At 48.0% G+C, this 21,293-nt stretch overlaps 5 protein-coding genes across 5 annotated transcripts; 1 reads left to right on the top strand and 4 right to left on the bottom strand.

The window, feature by feature from the left end:
- Positions 1–1,777: 1,777 nt before the first annotated feature.
- On the bottom strand, positions 1,778–2,480 carry BDW47DRAFT_77409 (uncharacterized protein). Its single transcript, XM_024819818.1, has 2 exons — positions 2,393–2,480; positions 1,778–2,286 (listed from the first exon to the last, which is right to left on the bottom strand). The coding sequence occupies exon 2, from the start codon at positions 2,186–2,188 to the stop codon at positions 1,832–1,834; it is 357 nt and encodes a 118-aa protein (XP_024668499.1). The 5' UTR covers positions 2,189–2,286; positions 2,393–2,480; the 3' UTR covers positions 1,778–1,831.
- On the bottom strand, positions 1,956–4,793 carry rcoA (putative transcriptional repressor TupA/RocA). Its single transcript, XM_024819817.1, has 8 exons — positions 4,609–4,793; positions 4,295–4,376; positions 3,903–4,222; positions 3,303–3,832; positions 2,738–3,208; positions 2,542–2,674; positions 2,393–2,468; positions 1,956–2,286 (listed from the first exon to the last, which is right to left on the bottom strand). Exons 1-8 carry the CDS (start codon positions 4,727–4,729, stop codon positions 2,262–2,264), a joined length of 1,758 nt encoding a protein of 585 aa, XP_024668498.1. The 5' UTR covers positions 4,730–4,793; the 3' UTR covers positions 1,956–2,261.
- A 1,497-nt stretch (positions 4,794–6,290) lies between these two features.
- BDW47DRAFT_112180 (sterol desaturase family protein) lies at positions 6,291–7,688 on the top strand. The gene is made up of 2 exons (XM_024814109.1): positions 6,291–6,620; positions 6,686–7,688. Exons 1-2 carry the CDS (start codon positions 6,352–6,354, stop codon positions 7,467–7,469), a joined length of 1,053 nt encoding a protein of 350 aa, XP_024668497.1. The 5' UTR covers positions 6,291–6,351; the 3' UTR covers positions 7,470–7,688.
- A 626-nt stretch (positions 7,689–8,314) lies between these two features.
- BDW47DRAFT_112179 (NCBP1 family protein) lies at positions 8,315–11,473 on the bottom strand. Its single transcript, XM_024814108.1, has 7 exons — positions 11,264–11,473; positions 11,085–11,176; positions 10,905–11,011; positions 10,575–10,842; positions 9,626–10,521; positions 9,386–9,567; positions 8,315–9,328 (listed from the first exon to the last, which is right to left on the bottom strand). The coding sequence occupies exons 1-7, from the start codon at positions 11,331–11,333 to the stop codon at positions 8,439–8,441; spliced, it is 2,505 nt and encodes an 834-aa protein (XP_024668496.1). The 5' UTR covers positions 11,334–11,473; the 3' UTR covers positions 8,315–8,438.
- Positions 11,474–13,030: 1,557 nt separating this feature from the next.
- On the bottom strand, positions 13,031–14,692 carry BDW47DRAFT_129018 (GSK family serine/threonine-protein kinase; the record flags this gene model as incomplete). The annotated part of the gene is made up of 7 exons (XM_024816936.1): positions 13,031–13,164; positions 13,254–13,458; positions 13,514–13,707; positions 13,765–14,113; positions 14,206–14,289; positions 14,355–14,527; positions 14,647–14,692. The coding sequence occupies 7 exons, from the start codon at positions 14,690–14,692 to the stop codon at positions 13,031–13,033; spliced, it is 1,185 nt and encodes a 394-aa protein (XP_024668495.1).
- Positions 14,693–21,293: the final 6,601 nt, after the last annotated feature.

Here is a 21,293-nt window from a genome sequence, read left to right as displayed (position 1 = left end):
CCCAAGACGGATGTATCAACTATCATCGCTGTGACTGACATCTTGTTATACCATGTGCTTCATACATATACACATACATGTACTCCGTACGGAGCACTCCATAAGGAGTATATCGATAGAACCAAACAAGCTAGAAGTACGGAGAGCATTGATATACATGCACGCCAGCCCCGATCTGCCCGATTGCAGCCCAATGCAATCCAATCAGTCGCCCATCCCTTTTCCCACGATTTGCGCGCATCCAATCGAGATATAACTAATTAATGTACGCCATGGAAGCCGCCTCCAATGAAGCGCTAGCTATCTACAGTCGCAGGCAGAAGTCGAGCAAGACATCCTAAGACCGGTGTGAATCGCGACAAATGGCAGGTTCGAATTTCGAGATCCGACGCGCAGGATAGTTATTAGTTAGTGAGTTACTTGCTTACTTAGTAGTCATTTAGTTAGCGCTAAGAAGGACGATCGGAACAGAGAAACAAGAAAAAAATCGGCGGGAAAATGCAGATGTTTGTGATCTATCGAATTCTGCGATCTTATGGCTCAGCTTGCTCCACCAGGTTATTATCATCACAATAATAATAGCAATCAATTGAAAAGAAAAAAAAATAGGATCCGACATGGACAATAAAGAAAAGAAAAGAAACGAATACGACAAAGAAGGACTGCTCCACCAACATCTGAGTCCTGGTAGAGATGGAGAGATGCAGGAGAACCCGTAACTTTAATTAAACGAGGTGTCTTCCTGTACGGAGTTTATTCCTACTCTAACCATCATTCCTATTCGAATTAAACCCCTGGACTGTATGTAGTTTCAATACGATTTGACCCGTCTGGAGTCGACAGATGGTGCTAACTGGAAAGGGTTATCCTGTGCGGTAGTATCCGTACCCTACTAGGACCTATACTTAACTCTGGGTATAGGTCTGAGTAGTGCAGTGACCGGATCTCGATATTCAATTGTCACTCGTGTGGGTTCCATGAGAGCAGGCATTCCAGGTGCATGTCCAGTTCAGGAGCAACCAATCAAGCTTTTGTCGACCTGGAATCGGATCAAGTCAGATTACTATTACCAGAGTTACTGTACATCCAACTGCGGAGTACTATAACTCCTAACTAGTATGTATGTAAAAGTTAGCTTGATCTCGAAATTCCCAGTTAGCCGCCAATGGCCCCGGAAATCCCACGGCTGCAGGGAGATGACATGACACGACTCGGCGCTAATCTGATCTGATCTTCGGATCTCTCAAGTCTTTCTTCTTTCTTTTTTTCTTTTCTTTTAATTTTGGTTTATCTCTGCTTGGGGAATATATATGGGAGGGGGAGAAATGTATAGGAAGAGTGAGTATAGAGATAATAAAAGGGAAGGGACTGGAGTAAAACAGACAAAATAAAAAGCAAAAGAATAGGATGAAGCATGCACCTCCCGGGAGTAGAATTACGCCCGCCAGCCGCCCGCCTCGTGATCGTCAGGGCGAAGTGGTCGTGACCGATAACGCTGTCCGCTTGGTAGGTGCAATACCATGTTTCGTGGGCCTGTGTGCTTTGTGGCCCTGACTGAGCCTTGACACTTTGGTGCTGGATGTGCCCTGTGTGGCTACATCATTCTAGCATGTCCTATACTCGGCATAGTATCTATTGGTATATGCCCTTTTCGGATCGCAAGGGTTGGGTTTATATCAAATGGGTTTAGAACAAAGCATCAATACAGTGGTCCTGCTCACTGACGAGAGTCATATCACCCAAAGACAATGGCGTATGTTCATGCCCAGGTGGAGTAATTGAGCCTGCTCTCCATCTGCAAAGAAACGACTACGTTGGCCCCGCGATACACTCACAAGTATTGCCTTACGATGAACGTCAGCATGACGAGCCCGGATCTCCAGGTCATGCACATTCGGGCGTGGGCAGCTTTCAACTCTTCCAAGTCAAATTGAGTACCAGACAGATCGATAAGACCGAGTTCCAAACCACGCGCAACGATAACGGGGACAAAAGGAGCAAACGAGAATATAGAAAGCAAAAACATCGAAGCGACTATCCGTACAGCATTTTGGCGCATTGTTCCTAACCACTCCACGTCCTTTCCCGAAGACGAGACATTGTACCCAAAACGTTTCATGTGACGGAATGGTTTCACTGTCACCGCTCGATAAAGCAAATTCGCCCGCAGGCCCGTTGAAATAAACATGTCAGATAGTACCAGATTTAGGAAGGGATGGCGAGCAGGGCTCTTTGCCGTAGGGGGTCTGAAACAGACCCCATCACCGCCCGGTGTAAGTGGAGTATCTGAACGAGAAAGGGTCAGTCAGTGACATTTGATAAAAGGATCCAGATGTGATGGGCCAAATGCATGGAGAGCGAGGGACAAGAAATAGTAAGGACGGATAATTACCTCCAAATTCTCGCACGCATGTCACCACTGCCGGTGGCAAAGAGGTTGTTCGTAGGACTGGGTGCAACCGAAATGACTGTTCACAATTAGCATCGAATAAATGATTATTACAAAAAAGGATCAATCCGCATGATTAGGGGTGACGGTACCGGAGTTCTTGTGGCCTTGCAACATCATTTGGGCGTTACCAGTGATCGGGTCCCAGAACTGGACGCCGCGATCTTTGGAACCACTCATGACCCAGTGTCCATCAGGAGTCAGACACACGCTGAGCACAAAGTCCTATTTCAGAGAGATTCCAGGTCAGACACGGAACGGCACACGACAAGTAACGAGCCGACCTACCTTATGACCTTCGAAGGTTCGCACGCATTTGCTGGCCTTGATACCGCTGTTGGAATAGCTGCCTCGGGGAACGCTGAGCTCCCAAAGCTTGATGGTCTTGTCGAGACTGCCACTGACAAGGTCGCGGCCATTGGGAGCGAAGGCGACCGAGTAAACGCTATCCTTGTGACCCTCGGGGTTCTCCAGACGTTCCACCAGGTAGCCGGTGGTGGTATCCCAGACGCGGACGCTCTTGTCCAGAGAACCGGCGGCGACGTAGTGGCCATCGGGAGACATCGCTACCGTGGTCACGCCGTCCTCGATGCTCAGAGTGTAGATCAACTTGCCCTCCATGATATCCCAGAGTCGCACGGTCTTGTCGCCGCTACCGGACGCGATGTACCGACCATTTCCGGCGAAGTCAAGGGAGTAGATATCTTGCTCGTGGCCGCTGAAGATGTGCTTGATGGTTCGCGCAGCGATATCCCAAACCTATACCGCAATATTAGCCTGGAACCAATGGCCAAAAAAAAAAAAACTTGATTTTCCGCCCTCTTGAATTGAAAGAGTGATAAAAAAGACTTACGCGAATCTGCTTATCCTCGGCGCCGGTCGCGAGGTACTTGCCATCGGGGCTGAAGCAGACGCTGCGAATGTAGAGATCACCAGTCTTGTCCACGTTTTCGTCCTGCAAAGTGGCCACGTTCTGGCCGGTGGTCACGTCGAAAATCTGAGCCGAGCGGTTGCAGCCGGTGGCAAGGTACTTGCCATCGCGACTGAAACGAACGCAGCAAACGACACTGTCATGGACCAGGTGGTGGACCAGCTCCACATCCAGCACCCGTTGCACCTCGGGGTTGAACACAGCGTACCAATCGGCACCCTCACGCTTTTGCGAGGCAGGCAAGTCGTCGGGGTTCCAGTTAGCCAGCATATTTCCCGGGCGGTCGCGAACGATGGCGGCGTTTGGGGGGGTGGGGCGGGCCAGCTGAGGCGAAACCCGAGGGTCTGGGTACCCAAGCTGGTGACTCTGCTGCGGGGTAGCAGGCGCACCAGGGGCGCGGGGTCTTTTACCGGGACCAGGGGACGCGGTTGGCGGGGGAGGAGGGCCATAACCTAAGGGGAAATCGAGACACACACACGGTCAGAGATCAGAGAACCCATCGAAAACACAGTCATAACATACCGTTCACAGCAGCACCAGACTGATATCCTCCAAAAGAGCTCTGCGTCTGTGGCGGCGCTCCTGGCTGAGCGGCGGGAGCAGGCTGTTGAAGGGTATGCTGGGGAGGCTGCTGATCCTGGGGAGGGGGAGGGGCAAGACCGGGACCACTACCTCCTTGGTTGGTCATAATCCCACCGAACAGGTTGCTAGGGCCATGGCCCAGAGCGGGTGGGGGGGCCTGGGAAGGGCCCGCATGCTGCGCAGGGCCGGCAATGTGAGACACAGTCTGAACACCGCGGGCTTCGAGCTCGTGTCGCAACACTCGCAGCTCATTTTCATATCTAGAAGGAAGAAGCAAATGATTAACCCTGGGAAACAATCACGACCGGGGGAAGCCATTGGAGAAGACATACTCTTGCTTCATCTTGATTTGCGCTTGTTCCAGTTGATAGACCTTCTGTCGAATCATCTCCATCTCCTGGAGCTGTCCGGTCACTAAAGGATGATAGGTCAGCGAACAACGTTCGACAGAGAACCCCGACGCCCCGACACGATGCGGAACACTTATCCCGTTCCAAACAGGACGAGTGGTCACAGAAGGAGCTGATGAAACGCCCTTGAGAGAACCCATACAGTTCTTCCATTGGGAGTCCCACCAGCTTCATCACGCAACGGTCGAGGGCGAACTGCATAGAAACAGGCAGGAGTAAGAAAGACACACACGTACGCTGGTGCTCAAACTCGCCAGTACTCCGCGTTTGGGTCTCGAATTCCTGGCGCAGTTGATCCAGTAACTCCGTCAGACGGGAGTTCGGGGGGGGAACCATCCCGCGATGTGTGTTGTACATGGCGCGTAGCAGTCCTTTTGCTTTTTTTGTCCGTTGCGTTCCTCTTCTCTCCTTATGCGGCAAGGAGGATAGTCTTTCCGGTCGCTCAACGGTGAGAGAGAGAGAGCGTCGAGGAGATGGAATTCAAACGGAGTTTGCACAGGCAGGTTCGAGCCTCCAAGGGCTGGATCGCGACGATAGACGATGGGGGTCGATGAAGACCAAAATAGCCGAACAGAGGACGGCAGAGACGGGTTGGCAGTGAGGTTAATGCAGGCGCATTACATACAGCGCGCCCGTACGGACCTAGCGCTACGATGTAATCGAATTAAGGAGAACGGTGGCGACGTGGCTCCAGACAGGGGGGAAATTCGAGAACGGATGGAAAGGGAGAAAGGAAGGACGATGAGGAAGACGGAGAGAGCCGAATGAAGATGGCAGAGCAGAGACAAGTCAGTTGGTGAGGACCGGGATTGATTAGGTAAGGAGTGCACGGTCCTAAATCGGGCTGGGATCAGAACACTTTTGAACAAGCAGCAGGAAGACAAGAGGGGAAAGAATGAAGGAGGAGACCACAGAAGTGGGTAACCTAGAATAGTCAGTGGTCTGGCGACTTAATTTCCATCGGGTTAAGTGGGATTTGGTTCCCTCCAATGGATCCCTGGGTCGGATGGGGGCAAAAAAACGGGCGGGCTGAAAGCTTCGGGTTGCTCGGGTTGGCGTGAAGTGAGAGAGAAGTAGGTTACCTTCCATGGGGGTGATTTCTTATTGACTATCCTCAAAGTTCACTGATTGAGCGTTGAGAGTTCGATCTTGAAGTAATTCAGGTGGTCTCAATGGTATTCCTTTGTATTCCTGGTCTAGAGTTGAAGATGCCTCAGGCTGTATACAGTCAGGTGTCTGTGTACGTAAGCCATGTTGCATAAATATCAGAAGGATAATATTCATGTAGCTTTGGATGGCATCCTCTGTCCGTTGGATATCCATATGTACAACCTCATGTTGAATCTCAATAGAGTGCTACGCAATCATCCAGACGGTTGCTGGAACAACGATCCAATACCTATGGTACTTTCATACATATCATTGGCGTAGTGGGTGTTATGCAGGTACCACCCCCAGGCTAACCCATAACGATCATAGTCTTGGACGGAGTATATCCAATGTCACTTTCCCTCTCGAGATATATAGGACATGAATACCACGAGTTTCTCGTTCTTCAGTATTTTCAATCCCTGGAGGCTATACTCGTGTATAACAGATGATATATATCATTCACTCAAACCAAACGAACTATAGATACATTATCATTATAGGATACACTGTTCACGGTAGATTGTCCTACAAATTTTCAACCCAAGTAAAGTCTACCCAAACAGAGACTTGGATAAACATGATGGTGTGTAGAATCAGACGTACCTCGTCGGGAGAATAATAGGAAATTAATCCATGGCCAACCGTGGTTGTCTGCAAGTCCCCAGACCCTTGCTTGTACTGTATTAAGGAGAAAGGACCGGATCTCCTCTCCCCCCCCCCATAATTTCTTTCTTCTTCTTTAAACAACCCCCACCACTCCCCCCTCCCGGGCTCCGTTCCTCTACAAGTCCTTTGCCAGGCATCGATCAATCCACTAGAACGGCATCATGGATATCGCCCTCGAAATTTGGGACACCTTCATTGCGGACCGATTATACGCCTCCCTCCTTCCGGTCTCGCTCTCCTCCTCCGTTACACTCCCTGGCTCCAACAATGCAGTCAACAGCACTCTGTCCTTCTTCGGTGCCTCCAAGCCTTTTGCCTATGAACCGGCCACTCAGTGGATCTATCTGGAACCCTCCAAGTATGCCTACATGAGTGCGTGGCCGCGAAACAACATCTACCGTCAAGCCCTGAGCTTCTTCTTGATTGTCTGGTATGCGAAAACCCGCCAATGCCTCCCACCCTCTCGGGGCTCTAACTGTGATGCGCGATGTATAGGATTTTCGGGATCATCGTCTACTTCATATCCGCAACCTTATCGTACATCTTCGTCTGGGATAAGACCACCGTCAAGCACCCCAAATTTCTCAAAAACCAGATCTCCATGGAGATCGCCCAGACAATGCAATCCATGCCGGTCATGTCTCTTTTGACCGCGCCCTTCTTGGTCGCTGAGGTCCGAGGCTATGTGAAACTCTACGACGGTTTCTCCGACGAGCCGTTCCCGTATTACAGTATCCTGCAATTCCCGCTATTCATCGCTTTCACCGATTTCTGCATCTACTGGATCCATCGCGGCCTACACCATCCATCGATCTACAAAACACTGCATAAACCTCACCACAAATGGATCATGCCGAGCCCATTTGCCTCGCATGCTTTTCATCCCTTGGATGGGTGGTCCCAAAGCGTCCCCTACCATCTATTCCCGTTCATCTTCCCACTCCAGAAAGTCGCATATGTCTTACTGTTCGGTTTCATCAACTTCTGGACGGTCCTGATTCATGACGGGGAATATGTTGCCAACAGCCCGGTCGTCAACGGCGCTGCCTGTCATACCATGCACCACCTCTACTTCAACTACAACTACGGACAATTCACCACCTTATGGGACCGTCTCGGCGGTAGCTACCGACAGCCGAACGAGGAGCTCTTCCGGCGCGAGACCAAGATGGACCAGAAGGAGTGGCAGCGACAGACCAAAGAAATGGAGACCATCCTCAGGGACGTCGAAGGCGAGGACGATCGCAAATACCTCGCGGAATCCAAGAAGGAACTCTGATCCCTCGGTTTTTTTGCGGTTTCCGAACTTTGTCTCTGGTACCGAACGCCCTATCATGAACATACCTTGGTTTTCTGTCGCGATACCCGCATATCCGAATATACCCCGGCTCTCGTGAAACGAATCATTGAAATGCGAGAAGAATAAACGAACTCAACGAGTCAAATGAGAGAGGATAACATGCCGTAGGGGACGACGCTGGAATGTGGTGAACCTTTCATCGAGTGGTTTTCTTTATTTTCAAATGAGCCATGACTGGTATGTGTTCTGTGGCATACATATTACCCCCTTGAATCTTGTAATATAGCATATACATTGTTGTAATAACTTTTAGTTTCATCCTTTTTTTTTTTTTTTTCTTTTCTCTCTTGTCGCTGCGTTCCGAGCTCCGTTTCATAACGTTGGTTGTCCAAGTCGTGGTACATTGGTGCGGTGCAGTTGTTTTGGGACGAAGGCTCTGGTTAAACGGACTACTTTGCATGTCTGTACATATTTCATGCTTGAAATTTCTTTCTTTCTCCTTTCTTCTTTCTTCTTCTTAAATGTCAATGTGTGAATGGCAATTAGGGAATTTGACTCATGTGTATATGTAGTCCGATAGAAAGCAAAGGCATTCTCTCTCGCTTTTCCCCGTTTTCGAATCTAAATAGAATATCCAATACATAACAAATCAAGAGATAAAAGATAAAAAGTATGGACTATTTTTCTCGTTCATAGCTTACCAAATGCCCAAGTACCTCATATACATATTGCCATGCTAGTACAGATAGACAAATGATGATACGCATTACAACCACAGATTTGACAGATTCAGTAGATTAAATTGTTCATCGCTATCAACATGTATGTATACAGCAATACACAAAGCAACAAGAATACAAGTTCCCCCCTACGAGAAAGAAAGCCAATAGGTCGACCACGCTGACAAGTCAGATATCAAGCCTGTTCACCCGGGATGGTTGTCATGTTTCAAGAAGACTGCGCATCCGCATCCGCACCCGCACCCGCATCCGCATCCGTAACGTCCATATCTCCATCTCCCGCAGAGGTAGGATTCTCAGGCGGAGGAGCCGTGGTGCCAACGGGGGTGGCAGTGGTCATGGCCTCAGCGATGAAGGCCTGTTCTACGGCAGCCTTGCGGCGGAAGGCTCTCAGCCATCGCTGGCCCCACTGCCGGATGATTTCGTCCTCGGGGAGATTGCCGCTGCCGTCTCCGCGCTCCATGAGCTCGTCGTTGCTGCCTCCTGCGACGGAGACGACTCTGTCTTCGATGACGTTGAAGAGGGACTGCATGTCGGCGTTTTCGCGCTTCAGGGTCTCGTCGAGGAGGCTGAGCTGGGGCTCGTAGAGGCCTGGCTGGGTTCGCGCGGCGACGATCTGGCGGAGGCGGTTGGTGACCTTGCCGACTGTTGCGGAGACCATCTCGAAGACATGGGTCTTGGCGAGGATTGCTCCCGCGTCGAGTTTGTCCACGAGGGCCCATTCGATGACGGAGAGCGGTGTGAGGATGGTGTAGTTGAGCAGTTTGTCGATGATGTTGATGCCGATGCCCGGTTGGTCGGCCCAGTACTCCATGACTGAGGTGATGATTTGACGACGGGCAGCGGGGGACTTCGGGCCAATGGCTAGCAGCCGCTCCTTGTTTCGCTCGATGCAGGACAAGACGTGCGAGAGGGATTTGGATCCAACGAAGCATATGGCGGTTACGAAGGCGTCTGTGGAAGGGAGCATGGGATCTTCGACTCCCAAGCCCTTGGCCTGCTCTTCAATGGAAGCCATCACCGGCTGGATTTCCTCATCCGTTGCTTTCTTGCGGATAAGTTGCATCAGTTCCTTGCCCTCGTTGGCATACGGTGTAGCTAAAGAGATTAGTACTTGTCTCATATAATCGCAGGAATTGACGCCGAGATACTTACTATCATCCAAGTATTTGAAGTCGGGGGTGTCCTTTTCCTTCCCCTCAGTTATTAAATGTTGGTAAGAGTCTAGGAGGGTGCCTCTGATTCGCTGCGCAAAGCTCAGGCGAATCTCTTTGTCGAGAGCACCGGTGATGAAAGCCATCTTTGGATGATTGAGCGGAAGGTCAAGATCATCGACCCTACACAGGTGATTAGAACCTCCCTCAGTAAGTCTTGCATTGTGATTGAAAAACTTACCATTCGCTCCATTTCCATGTGAAACCAAAGTTGCTCAAATGATGAGCGAACCAATCCAGAAATCGGTGGCTGAGATCCAAATCGATCGTATCCAAGCTGCGATACAGGAATCGAATAGCTCGCCCCAAGCTAGGGGCAATAGCAGCTGGGCCAATCTTACAGCATTCAGTGAGTACCGAATGGTAGTAAACGAGTTTATGCTCCGGAGACGGCAGCTGGAAGAGCTGGGAAAAAACAGCATCCACAGCGACATCTTCGGGTTTCCACGTTGGGCGGTCGCCCGGAATGTCGCGTAGCCGATCAAAAGGCGTTGCGCGTTTCACGAACGTGTGGGGCGTGAAGTAGCAATCCACGTCGATCAGATACTTGGCAGTCGCAATGCGATTGAAGTCTAGGATATTGATGGTGTCCACAAGCGCATCACGCAACAGTGATGATGCGATATCCGAGGTTGGGGGAACAGTTTCGAAATCCTGGTCTGCGTAGACGGAAAGGTGAACCTCGGGGTAGATCGCCCTCTTGCCAGCCCGTACAGGGTTGGGGATGGAGATCTCAGGGAGGGGGCACTTGGGGCCAAACTCCGCGGGGGGTTGCTCGTCTTCCTCATTAATCCGCACCCCTTTCCAGGGCCGAGGAAGACAGGCAAGCTCCCAGCCGCGACTGGACTCGCCCTGGAGCTGACTTTGCAGGAGGCTGATGACGCTTGGTACTGCATCCGTTCGACCATCTCCGAGGGCAAAAGGATTGACCATGTCGACAAGGGCGTGGGGTGTGGAAGTGATGACATCCGTCTTCTCAAGAAGAGCCGATGCCTGTTGCTCATATCCAGTGGCCGGCGAAGCCATTATGTACGGAATGGTGAAAAGGATGATCTTCACCAGCTCCAGGCCGAGGACCTATAAAACAAAGATCAGCGGGCGTACTTTTATATCGTCAAGAAACGACTCACATCGTCAGAAGATGCAGTCTGCAGGTCGACGGCGCGTGAGAATAACTCGTCTAGTATAGGAAAAATACCGTCTCCTTCGAAGATACACTGCAGGCATCCCAGAAGTCGAAGAAGCAGTTTGACTTCGCGCCACGCGCCGGCATCGAGATACTCTCCCAAAAGGTTAACCGCCTTCTGGAGGACCTCAGAGCAGACTTCCGACTTCAGATTGTTGACAACGAGAACGGTCGTCGCGAGGAAGGGGATCTTCAGTGGTTGTTCGAGCGTACTGGCAACAAATCCATTAGTTCACACGTCGTAAAACCAGCGGTATAAGACGAGTCAACATACAGATCAAGGACAATGTCGATGAAAGTATTTTTGATTTCCTCATTTTCAAAGTTCTCCGTCACGCTTCTGGCGATGTTTACTGCATCGTCGTCCGCTCGTCGGGCTGCCTACAACATGAGCGTTAGCCATGCAGAACAGTGTCATATAGGCCAACAGCGCCCTGGAAACTCGAGATCGTACGGATTCGGCAATTGTAAGCAGCTGTCGTCGGATTTTAGCAACCAAAGGCTCCTCGTATCGGCGCCTCTGCCGACGGTCGTAGTCGTCGTCCTCTGGCGAATAAAAAGTCAGCAAACGCAATCCATACACTATCGCAAAAACAATAGAGAACCGCTGTCCAGCCACAAAGCATGACGAACCTCTAAAGCGCCGTTTACGCCCACCACCACCCCCCCTGGCGCCATTGTGTCGGCGTTCGTAGTCGGCCATAGCTCCCAAATGCTACGATCGCGCGACTGACCGGTGCCAACTCGTTATCAAAGCAAAAACAGATGCTGCAATTTATGCGCAATTCCACAAGACAGATGTTCAGTCCGTTGGCCGGAATTGTATTGCGTGCAGCGTTAGAATTAAGCTATGAGCAGTCAATCCGCTTCAAGAACTTAAAACATTGTAAGTAGTTAACATGTGCTGAGCTATGGCATTTCGGGGAGAGAGATATTCCGCTCCACCAATTACATAACCGTTGATCTGCTGTGTGATAAAACATACAACCATGCCTCCTACGACTCGAGATGTAATGAAGAATATCACAAATCATATATATATGAAGAGAAAAACCGCAACATCTTCGATAGATCTAGCGGAGAAATAGAGGTTGGGTATTATTAACACGTTCTGGAGATTCCAACAATGATAACAAGGATACTAAGTACTCCGTAAAAGCACTATGATGGGTAGTAATGATGAGATGCGAGGCTATTTGAATACTCTAGACCTTGGTATAAAGGTAGATGATACTGAACAGTCACATCGTGACTCAAGCACTGTACCCAGCCGTGTATACCCACCATCAAGCACAAGGCCATGAAAACCCGCACGCATGCACAAAGGAGCCCGAGCACTAGACTATCAATAAGGACAAAGAAATAAACAGGACGTCAAAGAAAATCAAGTTGTCTGCTTTCGGAATTAGGTGACATAGGTAATTTCATCTTCGGCCAAGTTGAGTAATGTAGTAGTTCTCAGAGCCAAGTCAATGGGAATCAGGATAAGTGCAAGTATGATGCCTATAAAACACAACAAAAAAAACATAGCTGTAAGCGAAGCAAACACGAGAAAAAGAGAAAAAGAAAAGAAAAAAAAAAATCAATGAAAAGCCGTAAAGGGGAGTTTCTAGAGCTGCAAATTGGGGTGAACACCTCCAATACCTATATTCAAATCATTCAGAGGCACATCAACGACGTGCATGTTCCATCTGGCGCCCCTTCTAATATCCGATGCAATTGCAAGGCATTCATTTGTCCACTATTCTTCATTGGATTGGTGGAAACGTGGTTCCTTGACCCCCCTCGAGATATGAAGCTATGCAGACTTGAATCCCGGAAGGCAGACTCACGCTGTAAGGGTATCACTTTTTCCTCCCAAGAGCTGTCTCAGACACCTCAAAAATTCCAGCCTATGCTCCTCCACCCCCGTTGCGTATCAAGGTCCACTATCTCTTGAAAAAACTTTTCCAGTAGTCGCAAACATAACAACCATATTCATTGCCTCCCTGGAAGAAATAAACGGTTTCTTTACCCTCCTTCCCCGTTCTGGCCTATTCTCGATGCCCTCTTTTTTTTGGTTCTTTTCGTTTTGCCAATTTCAATGTCATATCGGAAAGGAAAGGATCGTCCTCTTCTTTCTTTCTTTTTCCTTTTTCTTCGTTTTTTTTGCTTTCTTTTTTTTTCTGATTTTCTTGTCCGTCATTTCCTACCCACTGTCCACACAGAGAAGCCAGCTCCTGGATGCCTTGTCAAAAGGATAGGTCTACACGCTCGGATAAACCGACTCCCATTTCGAAATTGCCTGATGCATGGACGAAATTCGTTATATGGAAGGAACCCCGATTCTCGAGCGCATGCATGTGCAAGTGGTTGCACTAAAAACAGGCGTGTTTCTTCGTGAGTCCCGCGCACAATGACTCAGTCAAGGCGCGCTATCATTTCATCCTTCGTAAGAGGGGTAAAGTTATCGATATCTAGCCCGCGGGCTTCGAGTGCCGGGCGGATATGTGGAGGGACGAGCCGGTTGTTCATCGATGGTGCAATGGAGAGTTCTAGAATCAACAACCGTCAGCTGGCAAAAATTACAAATGGGAAGAACACAACGAGAAATAAGGACCAGGACGACGATGGGAGGACGCACCATGCTTGGAGAAGTCGAAGAGGTTGGGAAGTTCCCTAGGGGGGCTGTTGGGGTGCCGAGAGTCGGCCAAACGGGTGTTGGGGTCTCTAAGCTCGTCGAAGAACGGATGGCACATCGCCTCGATCGCGGAAAGACGCTGCGTTGGCGTGTATTCCAGCAAAGCAGAGATCAAATCGATTGCCTCATGTGGAGCTTTCCGGAAGACCTAGGCACGCTCAGTCAATTTCTAGTCATTTTGGCTCCAACAAACGAGAACCGACCTTATTGAAGGGGTGTGGCTTGATCTGAGGAAACTTATGCTCCATGTAGTTGGGATTCATTGTACGAATCTGTTCCCGAGTGGGGGTACCTAAGACTTTGATGATTTCCACAAGCTGGTCAATGCCCGACTCGCCAGGGAAGAGAGGCTGGCCTAGCATCAGCTCGGCCATCACACAGCCGGTCGACCACACATCTAGACCCGGTCAGCATCTCCGACGGAGGTTTCGGGGGGGGAGGAACAAAAAAGTACCAATCTTAGTCGTATAGTTTGTGGCACCGAAAATCAATTCCGGCGCTCGGTAGTAGCGCGAACAGATGTAAGAAACGTTCGGCTCATTTTCGACGAGTATCTTGGCCGATCCGAAATCACACAGCTTCAGGATACCGGAGTTAAGATCGACCAGGAGATTTTGGGGCTTGATGTCCCGATGGCAAATGCCCTGGGAGTGGATATATGCCAAGGAACGGAAGAGCTGGTAGATATAAAGCTTGACCTCCAACATCGGCATCGTCGTTTTGAGCTTGTTGAAATACCGCGACGCTCGATACACCGTTTCCGGTACATACTCAAGAACGAGATTGAGGTAGACTTCATCTTTCTGCGATTCGGCGACGAGGCGGTTAGTTGAGACCATCCGACCACACAAGCGACGGGCGGCAAAGGGGGAGGAGGGGCGGTCGGTCAACTTACCCTTTCGCCGTTGGAGTAATAGAAAGCCTTCAGTTCCACGATATTGGGATGGCGTACAATCCGCATTATTTGCAGCTCCCGGTTCTGGGATGGATGTCAACAGGCCGGCGGGGGGACTGGGAGAGAATTTAGCGCTCGAGAGCCCATACCTTGAAACGCTTATCTTGCAGGACCCGTTTGATGGCAGCATCCTCGCCGCTGGGCATCATCTTCGTCTGGAAGACCACACCAAACGAGCCATTGCCGACGATTTTGCATTGTGAATATGAGATCTCCTTGGTCTCCCCAGTCAGTCCATCCTGGACCTTTTCGCGAACGACTTCTGCATGAGGACAGGACGAAGGTCAGCGATCCATCGGAGAAAGTCGCCAGGCGACCGAGTGCACACGGAAGAAAAAGGTCACAGGTAGAGGAGCAAAGGAGAGGAAGTCGGCTTCTTACCACCCATGCGTAAACTCGAGAATACCCCAGGCCTATTCTGTGACATCACGGAAGACTATAGTGGGGATTACAACAGCGGAAGGTTGGGCAGTAGAATCGAGAGAATGGGGGTATTGTTATTCAGTAGCAAAAGGCAGGAAAGGATGTAGAAGCAAGGCGTGAGGTCCGTTTCGGGCAGGGTGTAATCGGTGGAGCATCAAGTAGTTGGAGGGGTGCTCTGGATGGGCGGAATATCCGAACGGTGGATGTTGAGTGGAGGTGCGCGTGAGATGAAAGGTTGAGAAGCGGGCTTGTGGGCAGGCGAATCGTAAAAGGGAAGGCTCAGACCAAGGGCCAATGGACCTGAACGGGTGCCAAGAGACGCAAATACACAAAATGCCACTGGAAGGAGGGAACGCCAAAAGGGCGGAAACTTTGGGTAAAGAGTACGGAAAGTAACGGTGGAGGTACACTCTCTTCAGTCAGAAGGCAAAAGGGGGGTTGGGTAGGAGTTTACAAAAGAGAAAAGAGAAAGCAGAGGAGAAATGGGTAAAATAAAAAAGGTAGGTAGAAAAAGGAAAAGAATAAAAAAAAGTGAAGAGGTGGTAAGTTAAAAAAAAAAAAAAAAAAAAAAAGGGAAGGAGAAGAAAGGGCAGCTGATTTGGAAAGGTTGGGAAGATGATTCAAAGCTCCCAGTGGCAGGGGAATCTTGCGTTTTCGTTTGGTTTGGTATGGAGAGAGAGAGAGAGAGGGAGAGACAGAGAGAGAGAGAGAGAGGTGACGTTGATGGAGCGACGAAGCCCGAACACGCGAGGGCTGCAGGAACGCGGGAATAGCACCAGAAGGAGGACAACACACGAGCTATTTGGATTTAAAGGATTCCATGGTGGAAGGGATATATATATATCTATCTATCAAGTAATTGAGGACTTCCTGTTGTTGGTTCTATTCTAGTTTATTTGTCTTGTATCCTAAGGTATTCCTCTAAGCAAACAGAGCGGGGAAAGGCGAACGTTCCCTTCTACAATAACAATGCTCAAACCAGAGAAATTATATGAAATGCCCCAAAAGAGAATAAGAATATGACAGACCTATCGGTTGTAAAGGAAAACGGCAACAAAAAAAAAGAAAGAAAGAAAGAAAGTAAAAAAGAAACAAAGCGTGTCTTCAACAATAGTGATATGGTAACCTCTATACAGAATAGAGGACTGGAGACAAGGTTTGAAATGGCGGGGGGAAGAAGGGAGGGGGAGGGTTGCTAGTTAGTGTGCACTTGCTACCCACCTCTACTAGGTAGTGGTACGGAGTTCCAATGCCTTGTAGCGCAACTAACAACCTCCACTAGTCAATTACCTATCATTTTAGTCATGATAATAATATTAATGAGCATGTGTTAAGCGGGTGAAGATTGTGGTTGTTATGTGGAGAGCCCGTCAAGAGAACTGTGGACTGTGGATAATAGAGATAATACCTGGGATTCATTGGCATGTCCAATTGGGAATGATTTCTGTTTCTGGCACCCGACATGGGAATAGAGCTATTCCCGTACATGATTAGTGTATGTATGTTTGATGATACCCAGAGTACGGATGGAGAACGGTAACAGATACCTCCAGGTAACCGATCCACCGGTCTTACGGTCACACTGTGACTGGATTAGATAGAGGTGGGATGGGGTCAATACAGTATTTGATGGTATTATACAGGAGGGGTGATGGTCTTGGACGCCTACCCAAAAAAGTGCAATGAAAGAAAATGAAAGCATCGTGAAATGAGACAGCCCCACTTTATAGAACAATACCTATACAAGCTGCATAGTACCTCGTGTAATTATTACCTAATGTCATATGTGCGTATCTTTCAGCATACCAAGATGATGCTGGTATTTTACCCAGTCCATGTCATGTTTAATGATAAAATCACTTCATGTGAGGCAGATAGATAGTGTCTATGGAAGGGTGGAAGAGTCAGAAGTATTGCTATCATCAACTTAATATCAGTGAATACACTATATGTATAGATATAAATGATGATGTTACCAAATCACTAAATTACCGAGGAAACTACACATATCACATATAAACACCTAGTCCTATACTCGGTACTCCTTCGGCCTACAATCCTACAGTGACTACTAAATATAGGGCTACCTAGGGATACCGAGCAGAAAACCCAATATAATTGGTCTCTGGCCTGCAGGCATGTTGTATACCACCAATGCGCATCAGGGTCAATGGGGAACGCGGCTACTCGACCTGGCGAGCCTACCTACTAGTGTGAGGTATTTTACTCCCAACTAGCATGTTAAGCCTAATTTGTTTAATTGCATTTCAATAGACCATCATGCTTAATTCATCCCGTGATGCCTAGGGGCCGAGCAGGTTGATCATTTTGATTATTTACATGCACAGTTTTAGAATAAACATCCCCTTCAGTTGTTATCATCAAAGCGGACCACTTTGCCACTGTCTTTACCTCAGTGTCAAGTGACCAATATGACTTTTCTGGGAGCATACTGATTGGTTATCCTCTGCCACATATCGTGGCAGTGCAACCATGCTGATATGTGGTTGCCCGGCATGTAGCACTATCTATCATGCCATTGGATAAAACTGTAAAGGTAAATCGGATCTCTTTCAATTGTTGGATCGGACCTGCAAGTAATCTACGCACGAACTCCTAAACATGGTAAGAGAGCCTTGGAGGCAAGTACTTTCTATTGGATTGTATCTGGATTGCGTCATAAGATAGCTGGTTGCACAGTTTGAACAGTGCTATGCATGAGATAGAGCTAAGCAGCAGTATGGAATTGGCTACTGGTTGTTTAGTGGGGAGCTATTAAAATAGAAATGAATGGATGACTAGACACTTTGTACCCTATCTCTGTAAACAATGGGGACAGGAATAATATCCACAATACGGACTTCTGTCTGTTCTTCGAAGCAACGAAGTACGGATGAGTTCTAAATAGATATCTGTGTTTTATAGCTGTTTCATCATGTTGCATAGCAAGCAACATATCAATTGAACTCAAGGGCGCGTGTGTAAGTTAGGCGTTGCGTATAGTATCATCATGAGTGGCATTCTTTCAGCTACGATTAATATATTACTTTGACTATATTGCAGAGCCTCATATTACACCTTCATGTATATTAAGGATCTCAGTAGGAGGGTGACACAAGCAAGGAGCACCGCCAGTTGAAACAGTGAAAGAGACAAACCCACATCGTCCTTTCCAGTAGCTTTTGATACACGCACTTAACTATTGCTGAATTACTGATGTATAATGATTACCTTACTATTCCTTTACATTATGAAACTTTGTGCAGTGTGGTGTTGCTATACTGGGCCCCAAGAACAAGTTATACATGGCAATACATGGGTCACTGATTATTTGATAAACCGTGCATCTATATCATGTATCACAGGCTGCTTGCCTCTGCCCCACTTTCGCAGCCAAGGGGTCTTATTCTTTGAGCGATGGGTCAATGAGAGCAACCCTCGGAGCTGCGTTGTGCACTCTGAGCAAATCAAGCTCCGGGACAAGATCAAAGAAAACCATTAGAGGAAGCCTATGGTCTAAGCCCCTCTCCGTGCTAATTCTTTTGTGGTGGCCAAGAGTGGGAGGGAGGGGTTATCCCGAGAATTATAGCCCTCATATAAACCCAGCTCTTACTTACCGGGACGAGACGGGAGGAATTTAAAAACCCCGAAAGAAATTTAGTGGTAGATGGTCTTTGTGATATAACCTATTCAGTGATAACTTCCGAGTTTTGACTCACTACACTGGTAACTTGATAGAGAAACGAACATGCCTACGGGTTCTGCTGGCTTAGGAGCTACTCCTATGGATCAAGTATAATTTACCGTTCCCTGGATATTGCGACCATAATTCTTGGTTCTGCAGATCACCTGCCAGAAAGCATCAGCCGATCAACGATCAGTTGGATCAGATTTTTGGGGGTCCTGCTCACCTGACTATGCCGTTGTGTATTCGAACGTTTTTCCATGGACGGGTGGCTTGACACTGTAAATGTTGGGTCTTGTATAGCACCTGAGTCAGTTGTCAGAACTATTAGGAGTGAAATGTTAACAACCATCCCAGCCTCTGGATAGGTACAAACAGGTACCGAGGAAGCTATGACTTACTCTAGCTGATCTAGTAATGATACCGTACTAGTACTTGCAACTAGTACCACAACTTACCTAACGTTGTACCTAAGGTACCTAGGCTAGTGGCCTAGTACCAGATAGTATCCTACCAGCCTCCTGTAGATGGTACCAATCATGTTCACAACCGCGCCATGAGAAAAGGTGAATTAACCTAACTGAAGCAATGTTTGGATAACTATGTTATATTACTGAATATCCTGTCTAGATTACAACAGCACTAACAGCGTGACTATTCATGATGAATTCCAAGCATAATATGAAACATAGCTAGGATATTCACTGCCTGATATCTTTTCCCTTCCCTTTCGGCGCCGAGCAGTGGTGGGTGTGACTGTGGAGGAAGAAGCTAAGCCTAGCACCAAAGAACCCCCACGCCTGATAGAGAGAGGATCCCAATAACCATGATTTTGGTAGCAGAACATTCATTGATGATGTAACTTGTCTTGTACCCACAGGTTATGCATTGTACTTAGTAGGTATAAATGTCGCATGACTACAGCTCTAGAGGGCAGCAGCCTAGCAGGGTCATGAACACCATCGTAAGATAGTCATTTTACAATTAACCATATTAGATTCTTATTTATAGATACCAGTGCTTCTTGAAATGCTTTTACCTAAGATGAAGCATGTACACCAGTACGCACTGCAGTGTATGCAGCGAAACAGCTCCATGAATAAGGTGGAACTTGACAGTAGACTGACCCAAGGAAACCTCCCTTCCTTTCCCCCGATCGGGTCATTGTGTCTCGGTGCTCGCCCGACGAACATTGCAGAGTCCGATCAAACCGTCGAAATTTGATTGTCATCAACAAGAAGAGCTAAGAAGAGCAAGAGAGCCAGGAATTGTCCTGATTAGGTAACTCTAGGAGTTAAAAAACCCGTGAAGCTTCATTCATGTCACGTTGACGACTATACCAGAAAGAGATAGTGGCAAGAAAGGTTGAGGGACAGTCTTGGTACCTCAATAGGTGGTAAATGTGATTGGCAAAGGCCTAATAGCCCTGTAACACATGATATCATGGCTGTGCTAGTGGTTATACTTGTGGTGTGTGATATTTATTTATTATTGTTGCATTCAATGCTAAAATTATATGTTGGTACCCGAACGTATGACCTGGACAAGGTATCTTCGCCCCCTCACCCGGAAATCAGACATCATTCCATTGCCACACAGATTGATGAGTGACGCTTTCCTGAATTAATACCCAAGAAACAACATCAGAGGCGCTGCGCAGGTCCATTACCACCACAGTGAGAAAAAGGGATGAACCAATAAGGAAAGCAAGCGAGGATAAGTCGGGGCAAATCATCAAACCCGTAGTTTAGTTAGTTATAAGTGTCCTGCTTAGTTTACGTAGTTAGCGTTGTGCGCACCGACGAAAAAGAGGCCGCTGGAAAGTAGTGATGTCATAGTGGAGACTTGAGGAGAAATCGCTACCAACTCCCAGACCGACATATTGGCCAATTGTTAGTGACAGACTGTCTTCCTGTCGGATTGATCATTTGCCTTACTCAGGTAGGCCATCCAATGATGATATTTTTTCTGCAGTGGCCCAATCCTTCCCACACGAGAGCAAACATATGGGACCACATGCGCCAACTGATCAGAAGTGGTGCCCGTTGTGTAAGCAAATGATAGGTAATAACTCGCTGTGGGGGTCTTCCATCCATGGGAGGTACACCTCAATGCTCGAGGATATCAACATCAAGAGTAACTGAGTGATTCTGCCCCTCATATATCCAAAGGTGAAATACATGAAATATACATGGAACAAGGAAATTGTGGTAGCATTAGAATTATTGATCGCTATGCATGAAATAACTGATTAAATTGTAGGAGCGTGGGTATATATTACTGACTCCACCTTAATATCTGGTAGAGCGCTATATCAGTAACTCGTGCTTCCTAGAGCCCGAAACACTCGGCTACAAGCTACCTCATCTCTAGCCGTTACGGGTATCAAGACATGGGCATACCTTACTACGATACTCCTGATGATGACTGTTTGTAGTTGTGTTGACCACACTTCTATGCTGGATTTTGTAGATGGATGTGAATTGTAGTAGTGCCTTCATAATGTAAATAATGTAATCCTGCCTGGGGGTCGGGAACCTTGTGTGACTGAATATCTGGTAGCAAGCGGACTGTCACGCTTGTCAATCGTGTGCCGTGCTGTCAAGAGCAATATATAAACTAGGTCCTTAGGTATGTCTTTGGAGACTTGTATGTGCTGTGTGTCGCGCGACTTGGTGGACGCCTAGGAGATTATCCGCCTTTCTCTTTCTTTCTCTCCCCCCCTTCTTCTTCTTCTTCTTCTTCTTCTTCTTCTCTCTTTCTCTCTTCTCTCCATTTCTCTATTCCCCAGGCTGAGAGGTTATAGGGCAGGCGCGGCGATGAAAAACATTCCAGTTCAAACCTCACCTTGAGTCGACAAAGGCCAATATACCATTGTCTCGACTAGAAAAAAGCCAACACTTGCCGCACTACAAGACCG

Source organism: Aspergillus candidus, assembly GCF_002847045.1.
Source record: "Aspergillus candidus strain CBS 102.13 unplaced genomic scaffold BDW47scaffold_62, whole genome shotgun sequence".
NCBI classification, from domain to species: domain Eukaryota; kingdom Fungi; phylum Ascomycota; class Eurotiomycetes; order Eurotiales; family Aspergillaceae; genus Aspergillus; species Aspergillus candidus.
This window is presented reverse-complemented; position numbering and strand designations above follow the sequence as displayed.

What these genes read in the sequence shown, in the direction of transcription:
- BDW47DRAFT_77409 (XM_024819818.1), bottom strand. Translation starts at nt 2,188, where the DNA reads ATGTTTATTTCAACGGGCCTGCGGGCGAATTTGCTTTATCGAGCGGTG.
- rcoA (XM_024819817.1), bottom strand. Translation starts at nt 4,729, where the DNA reads ATGTACAACACACATCGCGGGATGGTTCCCCCCCCGAACTCCCGTCTG. An exon ending in TGGCGAGTTTGAGCACCAGC is followed by an intron (nt 4,377 to 4,608) that starts GTACGTGTGTGT and finishes ATCATCCTTTAG; the next exon opens with TGACCGGACAGCTCCAGGAG. An exon ending in CCGAGGATAAGCAGATTCGC is followed by an intron (nt 3,209 to 3,302) that starts GTAAGTCTTTTT and finishes ATTGCGGTATAG; the next exon opens with GTTTGGGATATCGCTGCGCG.
- BDW47DRAFT_112180 (XM_024814109.1), top strand. Translation starts at nt 6,352, where the DNA reads ATGGATATCGCCCTCGAAATTTGGGACACCTTCATTGCGGACCGATTA. An exon ending in AGCTTCTTCTTGATTGTCTG is followed by an intron (nt 6,621 to 6,685) that starts GTATGCGAAAAC and finishes CGCGATGTATAG; the next exon opens with GATTTTCGGGATCATCGTCT.
- BDW47DRAFT_112179 (XM_024814108.1), bottom strand. Translation starts at nt 11,333, where the DNA reads ATGGCCGACTACGAACGCCGACACAATGGCGCCAGGGGGGGTGGTGGT. An exon ending in ACATGGAAATGGAGCGAATG is followed by an intron (nt 9,568 to 9,625) that starts GTAAGTTTTTCA and finishes TCACCTGTGTAG; the next exon opens with GGTCGATGATCTTGACCTTC. An exon ending in CTTCAAATACTTGGATGATA is followed by an intron (nt 9,329 to 9,385) that starts GTAAGTATCTCG and finishes TAATCTCTTTAG; the next exon opens with CTACACCGTATGCCAACGAG.